The following is a 17,256-nucleotide window of genomic DNA, read 5'->3' as shown; positions in this document are numbered from 1 at the left end:
CTTTTGAGTTAAAATATATTTATAATTTTATTAAATGAAAAATTAAAAAGGCATGAACATTTTTTTTGTATCGAAAAAATATCGAACCGTGACACCAAAGTATCGAACCGAACCGAACCGTGAATTTTGTGTATCGTTGCACTCCTAATAAGTGACATCATATTCAGTACTAACTTTTGAAAGTTTACTCTTCGGCCGCTCCTCCTTTTTTCCCAAAGAAATATCCACACCCACCGCCGCACTAGGAATACTGGGATACACGGGACCACGGAGTCTACACACCGGACCCGCCCTTCAAATTTGGGAAAATTAACTGTGCGTTTGTCGATCGCATTTGGAGTACACTTCGAATTGGGACTCCCTTCGGCGCGTCGCTGTGACATAATCAATCTACAAACGCGCACTACGAAGCGTGTGGTCGCTGGATTGGGACACAGCTGTACATATACACACTCTTACAGACTGGAGGAGCCAGGAATCAAACCACTAACCTTCAGATCAGCAGGTGACCTGCTCTACTGCCTAAACTGCAGCCACTCAGAGGTAAGCATGAGTAAATCGTCACTAGGTTTTGGATAAAGTGTACACTCACAAACCTGTCAAATCTGCATTTGAAACATTGGCTACTATAGCAGTATAGTATTGCAACGTGGCATTTGGCTCTTCTAACTAAAATAGGAAAATAGGAACATAAATAGTGCCATCATTGCCAGACCTGGCCCACATCTGGTTGACATACACCCTGCCATGACACCGGTCAGTCAGAAGTGCCAGCTTGATGCCAGATCCGGGCCAGAGCTGTTTTCTATGAGCCTGGGCCACAAAACCCAAACCACAATCGGGCCAGATGTGGCATGCGATCACATAAACAGTGCCATCTATGCCAGGCCTGGCCCATATCTGGATGAAATACATCTTATCATGCCAGAAGTCAACCAGCAGTACTGGCCTGATACCAAATCCAGACCAGACATGCTTGCTATGTGGGTATAAGTTACATATACTGTATATAACTACCAGCTCTCTCCAGCTGTGTCGATCTATATTATCTTTTTTGACCCCAAGTGTTTATTTCCAGAGAAAAGAAACAGCAGACTATGCTAATCAGATGTGATGTTACAACACTAGTCAAATATTAATGCATAATATTTGTTTATGACATAATTCTTTGTTATGGAAAAAATATTTTTTAAATAATCATGAACATTAGGAGTAGCGATTTTAGAACTTTATGTATATAATTTGTCATTTTTTACTGATGTAGGCCAAAAATAAATACTCAGTACCATTTCATTTAGTTTAAAGGCTTATTTGCAAGATGCAGTAACCTAAAACATTAAAAGTTAAAAATTTATTTTGCATGAAACGGGAATTAAAACGTGGTGATAGAGCCAGGTGCAGATGCAAGTCAGATGTTAATTTGGCTGTAGGCTATGGCACTTGGACACAGCTGGAGCTTGTTGACACAACTTGGTCAGGAGCAATAGGACTGACGGAGTGTGTTTAAATGAACCTGACAAATGTCACAGATGAAATATTAACTGTTTATTTCCTGGTTTGTTGTCTACTACACATCTGTTTAACCGTTACCAGTTAATCTGTGACACCAGTTAATCTGGAACACCGGCAGATGAGTTTGCACTCTTCCATAAGAGTAATATTCCAGCGTGCAAAGTAAAGACAGCAGACAGTGTGAGGAGAGGTTCTGGTTCGGTTGTTGTGGGTAATCACTCAAGGTCGGGTAAGGTTCGTTCATTTAAATTCGATTCTAAGCTTGATAAAAGTCTAATAAAAACTAATGCCTGCAATTACTGTCATGAAAGGTCACTGGAAGGCAGAATTCCAAGGTTGCAGGCCAAAACCACAAGAATTACATCTTATATTAAACCGGCTGCAGCCTCTGCACCTGTTACATGAGTTACATGTGCAAAATGCCTGATGATGTTTTGTTAATTCCTGCTGTTTGGAATGCTATAGTCCTCTTATTAGGGATGTTTTTGTTTTCTTGGTGAGAAGTGGGGATAAAGTCCCAGTTAAAATTCTGAGTGATTCAGGAGACTATGACTCCTATATAGTGAACCTATATAGTGTGCTGCCCTTCTCGAAGGAGTCTGACACAGGTGACTGCCTCCTCAGTAGTGGGAGGGGTTTGACCACCCTCCCTTTTCCTTTGCATAAGCTCACCAAACCATTAAGCTAGCACCATTACAACTTATTCTTCTGATAATGGAACCTTTTGAACATCTTGTTCTATACTGTGTGGGTCCTTTGCTGCCCTCAACATCTGGAAATAAGTATCTTCTTGCAGTGATGTGTCAAAGTACCAAAATTCCTGCTGGATATCCACTGAGGTCAATGACGATCAAGGCAGTGGTGACAGCTCTAACTCAGTTTATTTCGGTGTGAGTGATCAGAGTTCACATTTTTCATCTCACAGGTTCGCCAAAGTTTTGAAAACCCTGCACATAAACCATAATTGGTCATCAAGATACCATGCCCAAAGCCAGGGTGCTCTGGAAAGGTTTCACCAGATGCTAAAGTCTCTTTTGCGTACCTATTGCATAAAGCTTAGTAGAGACTGGGAAGAGGGTCTGCCATGACTGATTTTGTCTGAAAGAAAACATAGGTTTCAGTCCTAATGAGCTTGGGTTTTGACATAGTGTGCGTCGGCCCTTGGATGTAAAAAAAAAAATAAAGGGGTTTATTCCGAGCCACCTAAAAAACTTGGTTGAGTTTGTAAATGGATTTAGACTTTGATTGCTTGTAGCTGGGATTGCCAGCTGTCAGTTTTGTTGTGGGGACCAAGTTTCAGCCTTTTTGCCAGTTGTGGGATCTCTGTATCGTCCCCCATTTACAGGCCCTCACAGGTCCTTAATGAGAAACTTTGATATAAATTACTTTCAACCGTAAAATGAAAAAAGTTGGTTCAGCACTGTCATGTAAACTTACTCAAACCGTATTATGCAAGTGACCAAAATTCTAGTCGGTGTGTTAAGGACACCATTCACCCTTGTTTGTTTCTTCACTTTTCTGAAATTGATGAAATACCAGAGCCTGATGACAGTTTGGTCATTTGAAAAAATTTCAGTCTCTTTGTAATTTGGATAAATTCCTGTCTCATTTGCCGGTAGATAAATGCAATGAGCTGTCAGAACTGATTTTGTATTGCTGTTTGTTTGGTGAGGTTTCCACTTGCATGGACTTGATTGATCACGATACTTTTTTGTTGTTTTCTTTAAAATGGGATTGTTTGGTGTTCTTTCCCATTTTTTTGTCATAAGTCATGAGCCAGGTTGTGACATTTATTCAATGTCAGCATGGCTGCCTTCCAAACTGGGCAGAGATGCCAATGCATTTTCTTTCCATCAACGAACTGTTAATTGAGCAGATTTGACACAGTTTCTTGAGCTAGTTCAAAACTTGCCCCCTCCCTCTGCTATAAGTGTACCATATTTAATTCAAAATAATTAATGAAGTAATTATGAAGTAGAATCAAGTAATCTAGAGGTGGCTGTAGAAGTAGGCTGAGTGTAAAGTCTCCCAGTTCATCAGGGCCAGAGTTGGAGATCTGTGACTCTCTGAATGAAGGTCTAACAATATCAGAGAGAAAACAGCACTTTGGGCTCTCCATATGATCTTTTCAGCAAATAATGCTGTGGAAATGTTGTGGAGGATTGTGGAGGCTCAGAGCATGCGCATGTCAATGATAAGAGGTGTACGGGACATTCACTCTATTGGTCTTGCTGCAAACACCCAGGTAATACAACACTTACCTTTCTACTGTTAAACTGGTTCTAAAAGTAATGCAGGTTCAGTAAAAATGTGTTTTGTGATTTTCTTTTTGTACTTTTCTGTCTTGAGAATTTGTTTACATGTATTATCAGACTGTTTTGATGCTTTGTTGTTTATCAACCTCTGACACAACCTGGCTGTCACTGCACACATGTGCTTTAGTGAGTCATAGTGGTTTTAATTATTTACTCTGAGTTACTAAATTGTGTTTAACATGGTTAAAACTGTTCAATATTTTGCAAAAAGACTGATTTATTAAAAAAGCTTAGGACACTGAGAATGTGGTTCGGAGAATGGGAAGTGTTTTACCATTTCAGATAAACTGTGGCTAAGGAGGATTCGGAGTATATTATTTCAGTAATTCATATTAATTGCAATTTAATGTAAATTACACTTAGCACTAAAAAAAAGTCTAACATTGCTCCTAATGTGACTATGATAATTGCAATTATGAGTGTTTATTAAATAGCATTTATAGGAGAAGAGTCTGGAGTGGGTGAATTGCTTGAAAGTGTGAGTGCACTGCCTTTGCCAGTGTCCAACTTCTTGGTGAATATCTCCTAAAAAGTTGACTTTTTATCTATACATAACGTTTCGTGGTGGGGGAAATGTTTCTTCACTCATCCAAGTGATTTCTCAGTCTAAGCTGACTGCACGCTTCCACTTGTGCTTCACCAGTGTGTGTGAATGGGTGAATGACTGGATATGTAAAGCGCTTTGAGGTCCTAAGGGACTAGTAAAAGTGCTATATAAATACAGGCCATTTACTTGTTGAACAGTACTTTTGCATAATGACTGAAGTTTCAATCATTATGCAAATTTGAAAATGCTACGTCCTGATGAAGAGAATCAACTTTTTAGGGATTTCCTTACCTGAAGGGCTGAGCATGCATCTAGACTTTTTGGTGAATATCCTTTGAGATCAGGTCAGCAATATGAGAATGCTTTGGACTGTTGAATGATTTTCTTACCAGTTAAATTTCTTTTCAGGTTTATGATCTCCTCCTTATAGTTGTCAGCTGGTGATCAGCTGATCACGGGGCCGGGTTTAAAAGAGAGACGCCACCCACCTGTTCGCCGCTCAGACATCGTTCTCTTCATGTCAGGAGCTCCGAAACCTTGCCGACGTCAGTCTCCGCCTGATTCAGCAACTGTGAGTGTTTTTCCTCTCGATTCTTTTTCTCATCCCGGCTCCGCTCGCTCTCCGTCTGTAACGCCAGTTCCAAAGCCACGCTTCGTGCACTGATCGTTACTAGAATAACTGCATGTCTGTTCCAACCCATCGCTAGGTGGAAACCAAACAAAACACGCATTAAGAGGCTCAAATGCCCGTGTCTCAATCTCGAGTCTCATAATGACGTGAAGAAATATTTTTTTAAATGATTTAATATGAAGGCAATAGCAGAGTGTTACAGGTATAGCCCTAAAGAATGTAGCCTTATGGGCAGTGTAGTCCGTGCTGCAGGGAGAATGGACTGCCATACACGTTATGTATCTATGAGCGAGGGAGGGAGAAAAAGGCGAGTGGAAAAGTAGAGTTGTCATCGAGCAGAAACGGGAGCTGGAAGCATGTAAATATAATAATAACCACTACAGCCAAAAAAGAGTGTCTGACGAGCCCAGTTCTAAGTAAGCTATTAAGACTCGAGTGTACACCGTGTTCCTGTTTTCCTCCGAAATAATAAGTTCCGCTGGAGCAGCCTTTCAACGCCTCTCTCTGTCTCTCGCCAGCAAAGTTGACCAAGACAACAAAGTAAAGCTAGTTTTCGGCTACGAGCCTGACACGGAAACCGACGTGTTAGCCAGAGGTCCCTTTACTACGGTTCGGAGCCGCGGACCTATTTTAAATACGCGCAGAAGTTTTCTATACAAGATCGCTGCAGAAAGTGCAGCCTTACCTAATGTCCACCTACTGTTACTCATTTTATATTAAGATTTAAAAATGTAGTTGCTATTGAGTAACCTGCGAGTAGCCTTCAGTAATAGTAATGAATCACACAGGAACAGGACATTCATTAGTTGTAAAAAAGCATGATAATATATTAAGTAATCCAAAGTATTCAGAATACGTTACTCTCATTGAGTAACGCAATGGAATACGTTACAAAATACATTTTGGGGCATGTATTCTGTAATGTTTAGTGGAATACATTTCAAAAGTAACCTTCCCAACACTGACTACCGTTTATTCACGGTATGTCACTGTAAGCCCGCTGCAAGGTAATAAACTGCCATATATTTACCAGTAACTTATCATCATCAGTACCAAAAATATTCATCTCTGCTAGAGGATACCGTGTTCCTACAGGCGGTCATTTACTGTTGAACAGGTCGTAATTTACCGTAATTTCAGGAAACAGTAACATACTGTAAGAGACTGGAGGGTTCCAAAAAAATTGTACTGTATAAACAAAATGTATCATTTATTCATTTATATGTATTTTTATATAAAAACACACACACACACACTATCGATTGATTGAGATAGATAGATAGAGACACACACACACACAAAATATAGTTCATGTGCTTCACACCACTTTTTATTTCTGTTCTGATTTTTCTCTGCAGAAATACACATTTCCAAAATCAAAAACTGAAAAGAACTGAAAACATATTTTCATTAAAGAAGCACTTGTTTTTACTAAACTATGTAATCCATATATTTTCTCAGATGGTTGTACAAACAATAACGATATTATGTCATATCCATATCATGCCAGACAACATATGCTCAAGTGTTGGGTTTTCTTACTTATATTTTGTAGGGTCCTAAACCTACAATGTGAAGTTGGCACCTTACAAATAAACTAAATTGTAATGAATATAATATCAAGCCCCACACGTCTGCCTTTATATACACTTTATATACACTTATACAAAATACTGGCTCACACCACCAAATCAATGCACAAAGCAGGGTCCACAAGGACATGGATGAGCGTGTGTGGTGTGAAGGAACCCTGACATTGCTTTGCGGACTGAGTTCATTGATTTGTAGGGTGAGCCAATACATGTGACAATTAAAGTGTAAGTAGCTGAAATAATTTTTAACAAACAGGTAAAAGAAGGCAAAAAATCAAAACTGTTGCACTCAAAAAACCTATTGGACAGAAACAGCTTCTTGCAAGACGGCGAGAGAGCTTGTCTTCATTGTTGTTCGACTCGTGTAAATGTCCAGAAAGCATGGGCCATGGATCATCTGTGGAGACACAGGTAACAACACATTGGTCACTTAAGAAATTCACTAGAAATGGCAACAACAGTTACCTAATTTGAAGTTTTCCACTCAAATTCAGTATGCCGCTGGAGGAAAGTTGTGACATGAGGGTTAATGTGAACAACCTTTCGCTTCACAGTGGTCCCAGTCTTTCTGCTTGTCTCAACCCTGGAGGTACATTTTGTTCCCTCTTCAGGGAACATGCCATAATAAATAGTAACATTGAGTTGTGATGTTTAATAATGAGTTACTTAGGGATAATTTATTCATCATTTATTACTATTAGCTAACTGTTCAAACATACCTCTGAATTAGCTCCAATGTTGCACACACTGACTCCTGGTATTCCAGGTTCAATACATAGAATGAACTAAAGAAGACTGACATTGCATCAGCAAAGGTGTTCTCTTTGTCCAGCTCAACAATTACACGGCCCTCTGCCCTCACCATCCAGCAGGTGGCGGTCATTAAATTTTGTCCTTAAATGTATAAGGGCAACATTGTCACAATAATAATAATAATAATAATAATAATAATAATACATTTTATTTATGAGCGCCTTTCAAGTCACCCAAGGACACTTTACAGTAGGATAAAACACTTAGTAAAACAATGGCAGAATAAGAACAATAAAATAAAAGCACAAGATAAAATTAACAAACAGTGGATTCACAATGAATATGCAGATTTGAACAGATGAGTTTTGAGTTGGGATTTAAACTGTGGGAGAGAACCAATGTTTCTTATTTCTGGGGGCAGAGAGTTCCACAGCCTGGGAGCAGAGCAGCTGAAAGCTCTGCTCACTCTCTAAATAAATAAATATATTTTATTTATTGTTTGTAAAATATGTATACACACACACACACACGTAGAAAAACATATTTAGTATACACATGCAGTAATGCATACACTCTTATATTGTACATATATTTATTACTCTCAGATTTAGCCATTCTTATATTTTGCTTGTTTTATGTTATTGTATTTTTTGCACACCTCTGTTGCTTGTGAAGCTCGCCATATCAATACTAACTAGATTTTTTCAAAATCTTAATATAAAATGAGTAACAGTATGGTGGACACATTAGGCAAGGCTGCACTTTTTGCAGTGATCTCGTATAGAAAACTATTTCTGTATCAGTAATATGTTTTCTTTTTCTCTGTTGATAATCATGTGGAACTGCACATGATTATTTGCAGCTAGCATGTTGCTAATGCTATCCATCAAGTCTAAAAACAGTATGTTACAATGTGGAGATAATCTGATCAGAAATGATCAGGTTATATTCTGATTTGTAATTAGGCGTACATGTGCACTATGTTTATTCAGAGAGGTTAAGCTTGTGTTTCTGTCATGGAGGGATTGTGCTCAACTGAATGAAGCTTATTAGACATTATGAAACAGATGATACGTAAAAGCGAATTTTGCCAAAGTGCTTCTTTTTTTAAATTATCTTTTTTTGTCTTAAAGAAATCTACTACATCATGTGTAATTTTTTTTTTGTCATGTATAATTTCCATTGCAAATATTAATCACAGTTAAATTAAGAGAGGATGGCATTAAAAACTCTGGAGGTGTGATGCCATCAAGTACACTGCTGTAGAACGATCGCACTGCGTTCTCGGGAGCACTCCCGTGTAAACTTACGAAGTCTGGACTAGCAAGAACACGAGGACTGGCGTACTTGAGTATTTAGAAATGGCCTAACAGTCTGCAGTCTATGAACTAACGCCAGCTAACAATGTTAACTTGGTGGCGAGTTGCATTCAGTAATTGTAATAAAAATCACTCAGCAATAATACATCAAGGATACTGAGGTTTCGCCCATCCCATTCTTTTTATGAAGTGGTGTTTTAATTTCCAAGTAAGAAAACCATTCATGCCCGTTCACTGCTGGCCCTGTTATTCTGGCTCTGGGTCCATTGTGTAACTGACGCCACCAACATTAACAGGATGCTTACATTACACTCTTATTGCACGTTTTGTCTGGGTTTCCAGCAATCAAAATCAGAGTATTCCCCATGTATTCCCTTACTCCCAACACTGCTCACCCAGCATCAATTTGCCATGGGAAAGCCTATCAGGGGTCAAAAAGAACCCCAACAATGTAGCCCCGAGGACCCTGGGACAAACAAACCTCTCCACCATGTGACTCACAGATTTTTCGTTCCTGTGTATATTTTTTATCTGTCTTATGTAGAACCAGTATGGAGCAGATCAGAGATCTTCGTGTTTTCAAGCACAAAAACTTCAATTTTCTGGTCGGTCTTACAACTCCAGAGTACATAGACTCTCTTGAGAGTTTTGAAATAAAAGACAGCGATGTCTTCCTTGTCACTTATCCAAAGTCAGGTTGGTGAAAAATCTTACACATTATTTGTATTTGCAGTTTTGTGCTGGCCAGACTGATCCACTGATCATCTCTAACGTTTTCCCCACATCAGGCACTGTATGGGCTCGGCAGATCATCATTTCCATCTACGAACTGGATGGGAATCAGAATAAATATTCAACCAACGTGGAGAGGATGCCGTGGCTGGAGTACAAGAAAGCTGAATACACTCTTCTTCCCTCTCCACGAATCTTCGCCTCGCATCTCCCTGAACATATCATGCCTCCAGGAGTGAAAGAGAAGAAGGCAAAAGTCAGTACTTTATAGAAGCTCAATTCTTCTTGAAGAAAGAGGCAGTCTTAAATAGGGCTGTGCAATATGACCAAAATCTCATATCCCGATATAAGAATTCTATCGTCCTGATAACGATATAAATCACAAAAATGTAACATTTTCTGTAAATTCTGTGAGTCTCGGGCAGCTCGACTTGCGGGAATTGTTTCCAGGTGCGCGTCGTGTACCTGGAGTCGAGTGTTTTAACCGATGCATGAAACTATACATTTTTAGACACAAGTTATAACGGCCGCCGTTTTCTTTGTGAGTATTTATTACACGGCGTGCTGTGGGGAAAAGCCTGTTCTAACGTTTGAATCTAAGGTTTATTTTTTAGCACCTGGCGGCTCTTTTTTACTTCTCATCCGTAAATAATCTGCTCTTTCACGTGATTCAGTTTATTTTGAAAAGTCTCAACAGGATCTTGAGCTTTATTGTGAAAGGTTTATGTGGAACATAAAGAAGCAGACACGCGATGGTGTTACCGTCGTTGTTGCTAACCACAACGCATAAAAACAGGCGCTTGTCCGTCCGTAGTGTGGTTATATTAAATATAAGAGAAAGAGAGAACTTTAAGAAATTAATATAGCCACTACAGTGACCATCAAAACGATGAAAAAATATTGCCGTAAACAGTTTATTTTGCAACACCACGAAACAAACGATAGCGTAAAATGAAACGATAGACGTTGTAATGGGGTCATAAATCAAGGAATCTGAGGGTCATTTTTATCATAGACTTCTACACAAACACATGGTTCCAGGTCCAAAAAGCTAGCACTAGCATTTGTTCTATTTCAAGTGATTCTGTGTTTCTATTTCAGTATATATATTTTTTGTCCTTTTCCTTTCTTACGATGAGGTCATTGCAGACTAAGAGGTTCATCGAATCAAGTAGAAATAGGAGAAAAAGAGCTATAAAAAATACAGCCTTTAAAATATATTTAAAAAATATTATTTGAAATCAGTTTTTTAAATTATTTTTCTTTTAAACTAATGACTTTCAATTTTTACATTTAAGTAACAAACTGTTTATATTCTGTTTTTTTTTTTTTTTTTTTTTAAATCTATATCAGATCGTGTATTTGATGAGGAATCCAAAGGACAACATGGTGTCTTTTTATCACTTCAGCAAATCCATGACAGTCCTGGAAACTCCCGAGAGCTTTGACCAGTTTTTTGAGTGGTACATAACAGGAAACGGTAAGTTTCCTAACTTTCGATCCACATAATGATGAATCAGTTAGATATAGTGTGTTTATAATAACCACTATTTATTATCTATATCTTTATTCACATAAATGTTTAAGAATTGTTGAGGTAGAATTATTGATAGATTATCATGGGCCTTGCACCACAGACTGCAGAAAGAAACAAATAAAACTTTTTATTAGAGTGCAAGGCTCAGAGTAACACTTGGTAAGCTAGAGATGAACAAATGGCTGCCACTCCTCCCGCTCCTGTGCTTTGAAAAATGTACTATGTAAAGTGTTACTTTTGTTCTAGAATTTTTTTGGAGAAAAATTACTGATTCATTAAAGTTTAAATTCCAAATCCTGGATTCAGATTTAGTGGACTATGAGAGAGGGTGTTTATTCTGAGTTAATATTTACTGAGTTAATATGACAAATGTGTCAAAACACCTGTTTTTCTTGGCATGCACCAGCAGGAAGGTCATGTGCACTCTATGCCCATGCAGTAATCCATGTTTTAAAAGGTACAGTTTAAAATGTATAAAAAAATCTGTTGCTAAACGTTTTATCTTTTCTGTCATGTGATTCATCTCACAGCTCTTGCAGCTCTACATACTTGAAAGACTTTGGGTTCTTTTTCTTTTCCTTCCTCTTTCTTTCTCCCTTTCCTATCCCTCACTCATGTCTGTCCCGTCTGTAACAACTGAAAATAAAATAAAATAAATAATAAAAACAAAGGTCGATCAAATGGACCAATACGGCAATGCCATGATGATCCATTTGGCAAAATAAATCCATTGGGTATCCTTGTTGGTCTTCAGACAACAATTCTGACGGCGAAAGAACCAAATGGGACAGGCAAAAAACCCCCAAAAAACTTTGGTTTCTGTGACCTGAAGGTTTCAGTGTGTGGCAACAGTGGTTCCACTTTAGTACCCAGTGATTTTGTGGTGCTGTGCTAGTATTTAGCACCAACACCAGTTTTGTTTGTGTGTGTGTGGATTGAGCACATTGACAAAATCTGTACTACATTCGGAGGCCCACTACCACTGCATGATTAGCATGGGGGACTGATCATGCCTACAGTCATGCTGTAGGTAACTACAGAGCTTACACTTGAGCTCTTCTTGTGACATGTGGGTTGTATGTGAACTCAATTAAGTCAGAATGCTAAATAACTGGATGCATTATGCAACTATACAGTTTTTGCGTCATCCTGGTTTGACCACGTCAGGGAGTGGTATTTAAACAGAGACCAGTACAACATCCTCTTCCTGACCTACGAGGAAATGATTTTGGTAAGATGTTTCTTCACACTTTTGTTGTTCCTAAGGAAACTCAAATAAAATATCTGGCAGAGTTTAAGGTTCTCTTTCTGTTGTGTTCCTGCTTTTCTTTCAGGACCTGAAAGGATCAGTGAAGAAGATCTGCAACTTCTTAGGGAAAAACCTGACTGAAGCCGCCATCAGTCAAGTTGTGGAAAAAGCTACATTTCAGAACATGAAGAATGACTCGAAAGCAAACTATGAGCACATTCCACCAGAGACGTTCAGTGGAAAATTCCTGCGCAAAGGTAACATAATAGACCTGCAGCTGCTGTGCAGAAAAATGTGACATCAGGGTATCAGGGGTGGTGTTTTTGTCTTTATTACAGGTCAGATAGGAGACTGGAAGAACACACTGAGTGTTGCACAGAGTCAAAGAGTGGATCATCTCCTTCAGGAGAAACTTGGTGATTTGCCTTTGAAGTTCATCTGGGAATAAGCAGAGCAGCTCTTCAGGGTCTCCCAGGAGTTTTAAAAGCATTGATTTCTGTCATGATATGAGGTAATTAGACGCAGGGTTTCTTCAGCACAAACTGCTTTTGTTGAACCGTAGCAGCAGTGTACGTGGCTACATCAATTTTCTGAAAAAACATATACACATACAGTGTTCCAGCGTCCTCTAGTGGCCGCCCCTCACGGTATCCTTACTAGGATAACATAAACAAATCTCACAACAATTTCATTAATCAGAAAACCATAAAATTGTGTTTTTCTGCTATTTAAATAATAATAAAAAAACAACAACAACAACAAAAGATTAATGTTTGTTCACCCAAGATGAATTCATGTCATGTAGATCATGATTCCAGAAATCAACAACGTTCATTAATAAAATGTTTATCAGTCAACATATCTGACATGCCTGAAATCAGTACACGGTGCTTTGGATTCTCATAATTTCTGAATAGTCACTAACTGTTAATTGTGTTTTTGAATCACATTGCTTTTGAAAGTAGCCTTGACCTTTAAATATAAGAAATTTCTTTACATAAATGTACTTTTGCCATGAAGACAGTCTGACTTTTGGTTTACCCACAAGTGATTTCTCCTCCCATGAGTCAACATTTAAGACAGAAGTATCTCATTTACTTGTGTAAAAGAATCAAAAGGAAAGGATCCTTTTTTGGTAAGAAACAAAACATTACAAGAAGAAATTGTGCAATTGCGGTGTAATTTTGGTTAAAGTCTTGTTCAGCGTGACATTCTTCCTTTATTTGATTTGATACAGAATCAAACCTCAGACCTGTGAACAGCATCCACTGAATATCATTTAATTAATATGTGAAATACAGCTTGTTAACACATGATTCATTGCAAGATAATAGTCTATTAAAAAATAATAAAAAAAATTCTCATTTCTTTAATGTGACTTCCGTTTCTGAACATTACTAAACATTTTCATTTTCAGTGTTATGGCTGTAAAATGTAACTTTGATTTTCACACAAGAGTGAATGCTCTCCTCTGGAGGCAAGAGTGACATTTTGAATTTAGGTAGTTTATCTGTATGAAACTCTTCTCACACAAGTAAGCTGATCCAAAGATGAAAAAACTCCACATTATTCATTATCATATAGAATAAAACTGCATGTTTCAAACACAAGTTTGTCAGGTTTTGAGAGTTTTTTTAATATCACTCCATTTGTGGTTTTAAATCTGAATAGCCTTCATTTTTCACACCAATCTTCCAGTAACGTCATTATTATGTAGTAATCAGGACACAGCATAAGTCAAATGTACAAAGTTTTTAGTATTAGTAAAAAAGTAAAGCATAAATTAACACTTCACTTCAACATTAAGTATAGTACCTCTCAAGGAACCTATAGAATATTGTCACATGGGGTGAAGAACAGCATAAACTGTGTCACTTCCCCTCATCTATCTGTGTGGTTCAGAACTAAGATGGAGCACATCAGTGCAGGTATAAGAACTACAACTTTCTGACCACTGTACATAGACTCCATTCAGAGTTTTAAAATAACAAACAGCAATGTCTTACTTGCGTCTTTTACAAAGTCAGGCCAGTGAGAAATCTCTGTAGCATCCCATTATTTTGCAGTTTTATTCCGTGCAGACTGATCCGCTGGTTACATATAATATCTCATAAAGTTTCCATCAGAAGGCTCAGCAGATCATCACTTCTATCTATGAGTTGGACGGGCATCTGAATGAATGTTCTAACAACTCGCAGAAGATGCCATGGCTGCAGTTCACAGGGGTGCATACACTCTAACCCCTCTCCACAGCTCTTCAGATCACATCTCTCCCAGGTTCTCATGCCTCTAGGACTGAAGGACGAGAAGGGAAAAGTCAGAGCTGTATAGATGCTCAAGCAGCCTGAAGAAAGAGCAGGTGATCCTCGACTGACTCTTGGTGGCGCTGTCACTTCGTGTTCGCTCTCTCTGCGGTAGAGTATTGATGGGATTTCCGGCTCTTTTTAGAGAACCGGCTCTTTCAGCTCGGCTCACTAAAAAGAGCCGGCTCTTTCGGCTCCCAACCGGCTCTTCAGGTTGTTTTGTTGCTTTAATTAATTTATTATTAACAACAATATAAAATTATGCACAAAAGGAATTATTAATGTAAAAAAATAAACCGTGGTTTTATTTATATATGTTTATATATAAATATATACGGTGGGCCCTAGAGACAAAGCACGTACAAACTCCAAAAAGCACGTACAAACTCCAAAACACATTTATAGCGTTAACTGAACTTCCAAAACAGAGCTACCTAGATTACTTAAATTACACAACTGAAAGCATATGTGTATTGTTTGTGTATTTATACACAAGCACTCATATATATTCAAATAATTCAAAAAAATGTTCATTTACCTGTTACTACCACACACCAAATCCAGTCGTTGGTACTTGGCTTGTGTAGCCACTAGGTAACAAAAGTCAACACTGCACCTGCATCCTGGAGCACTTTGTTGTGTTTTGTATGTTTTTTGTAGTTTGTACGTGCTTCGGGGTTCGTACGTTCTTTGTCGCTAGCGGCCACCGTAAATATACTTTTTATTTATTCACGCCACATAAAATGTAATAAATAAATCATATAATACAAAAACCAACTATTTACATTTCAACTTTTAACTATTTAAATTTTCAGCTTCTTCCTTTTAAACAAATTTAAAGTGAAACAACACAAAACACTGCAAACCACAACACAATTAAATATAAATTAAAAGAAGATGCACATTCTCTGTCATATGGGCCTGCATGAATAAACTTTCTGAATCCTTTATCATCCGCAACTGAAAATAGTTGTGGTTGATTGCTATACCTTTCTAATGTGACGTTGTTGTCCCTGGCTCTCTTTCTCTCTCTTTCCCTCTGGCTCTGTTCCTGTGCTGCTGCAAGTGTAACTACCGCCCCTTCCCCCTCTTCCCAGCGCAAAGCACAAGGCTCGCGTGCGTAGTGAAGCAGAAAGAGAGAGAGGGTGAGAGAAAGAAAAAAAAAATCCACATCGTTCACTTCAAAGAGTCGGCTCTAAGAGCCGTTTCGTTCGCGACCGACACATCACTACGGTAGAGTATCACTATCACTTCCTGTTCCTGCTCAAACAGAGTGGTGTTTTTGAGTAGCTTATCTGCTTAGCAGTTTAATTAAAAACTGTTAGATACATTCTTTTTTCATAGTATAATCTTAACATGCTTTATCCAAAGCACACTTCCTGTGTACTCACCACCTAACTTATAGCCAAAGTATTCACTCACTGTGCTTTTACTGTTTCGCTAGCTTAGCTTAGCTCGTAGCCATATCGCTATCAGCATTGCCTCTTCACCTGTCCCTACTGCACTTTCCTTCTCATTGTGTCAGATGTTTAGTTACTCCTCGGTCTCCTTTAGTAGTAATGATACTTGTAACAAATGTAGCATATTTGCAGCTCTGGAGGCCAGGATTACTGAATTGGAGACCCGGCTTTGCACCCTTCATTCACCCATAGCTAGCCAGGCCCCTGTAGCTGGTGCAGCCGAAGATAGCGTAGGCCCCACTAGCTGTTCCCCGGCAGACCCCAAGCAGCTGGGGGAAAAGGGCAGCTGGGTGACAGTGAGGAGGAAGCATAGTCTTAAACAGGTACACCACCAACCTGTTCATGTGTCTAACCATTTTTCCCAACTCAGCGACACACCCGCGGTGGTCAAACTCTGGTAATTGAGGATTCTGTTCTCAGACACGTGAAGGTAGGGCAACCCTAGTCAATTGTCTTCCAGGGACCAGAGTAGGCGACACTGAGGGAAATTTAAAACTGCTGGCTAAGGGTAAACGTAAATTCAGTAAAATCATAATTCACATTGGCAGTATGTATCTAACAGTTTTTAATTAAACTGCAAAGCAGATAAGCTACTCAAAAATACCACTCTGTTTGAGCAGGAACAGGAAGTGATAGTGATACTCTACCGTAGTGATGTGTCGGTTGCGAACGAAACGGCTCTTAGAGCCGACTCTTTGAAGTGAACGATGTGGATTTTTTTTTTCTTTCTCTCACCCTTTCTCTCGCACTTTTTTCTGCTTCACTACGCACGCGAGCCTTGTGCTTTGCGCTGGGAAGAGGGGGAAGGGGCGATAGTTACACTCGCAGCAGCACAGGAACAGAGCCGGAGGGAAAGAGAGAGAAAGAGAGCCAGGGACAACAACGTCACATTAGAAAGGTATAGCAATCAACCACAACTATTTTCAGTTGCGGATGATAAAGGATTCAGAAAGTTTATTCATGCAGGCCCATATGACAGAGAGTGTGCATCTTCTTTTAATTTATAATCTATATCTATAGATATAGTGTGTTTTGTGGATTGAAACAAAACCGTTTCCTGTTATGTGTGTTATGTGTGTTGTGGTTTGCAGTGTTTTGTGTTGTTTCACTTTAAATTTGTTTAAAAGGAAGAAGCTGAAAATTTAAATAGTTAAAAGTTGAAATGTAAATAGTTGGTTTTTGTATTATATGATTTATTTATTACATTTTATGTGGCGTGAATAAATAAAAGTATATTTATGGTGGCCGCTAGCGACAAAGAACGTACGAACCCCAAAGCACGTACAAACTACAAAAAACATACAAA

At 38.6% G+C, this 17,256-nt stretch overlaps 1 protein-coding gene across 1 annotated transcript; it reads left to right on the top strand.

Annotated features, from left to right (window-relative positions):
- Positions 1–4,727: 4,727 nt before the first annotated feature.
- On the top strand, positions 4,728–13,344 carry LOC148103031 (amine sulfotransferase-like). Its single transcript, XM_087840062.1, has 7 exons — positions 4,728–4,945; positions 9,214–9,365; positions 9,458–9,657; positions 10,755–10,881; positions 12,075–12,169; positions 12,273–12,444; positions 12,526–13,344. The coding sequence occupies exons 2-7, from the start codon at positions 9,221–9,223 to the stop codon at positions 12,633–12,635; spliced, it is 849 nt and encodes a 282-aa protein (XP_087696188.1). The 5' UTR covers positions 4,728–4,945; positions 9,214–9,220; the 3' UTR covers positions 12,636–13,344.
- Positions 13,345–17,256: the final 3,912 nt, after the last annotated feature.

The sequence above is a fragment of the Neolamprologus brichardi genome, chromosome 4 (genome assembly GCF_056152115.1).
Source record: "Neolamprologus brichardi isolate AB-2024 chromosome 4, ASM5615211v1, whole genome shotgun sequence".
In the NCBI taxonomy this organism is placed as follows: Eukaryota; Metazoa; Chordata; class Actinopteri; order Cichliformes; family Cichlidae; genus Neolamprologus; species Neolamprologus brichardi.
This window is presented reverse-complemented; position numbering and strand designations above follow the sequence as displayed.

What these genes read in the sequence shown, in the direction of transcription:
- LOC148103031 (XM_087840062.1), top strand. Translation starts at nt 9,221, where the DNA reads ATGGAGCAGATCAGAGATCTTCGTGTTTTCAAGCACAAAAACTTCAAT. An exon ending in TGTCACTTATCCAAAGTCAG is followed by an intron (nt 9,366 to 9,457) that starts GTTGGTGAAAAA and finishes TCCCCACATCAG; the next exon opens with GCACTGTATGGGCTCGGCAG. An exon ending in CCTACGAGGAAATGATTTTG is followed by an intron (nt 12,170 to 12,272) that starts GTAAGATGTTTC and finishes CTTTTCTTTCAG; the next exon opens with GACCTGAAAGGATCAGTGAA.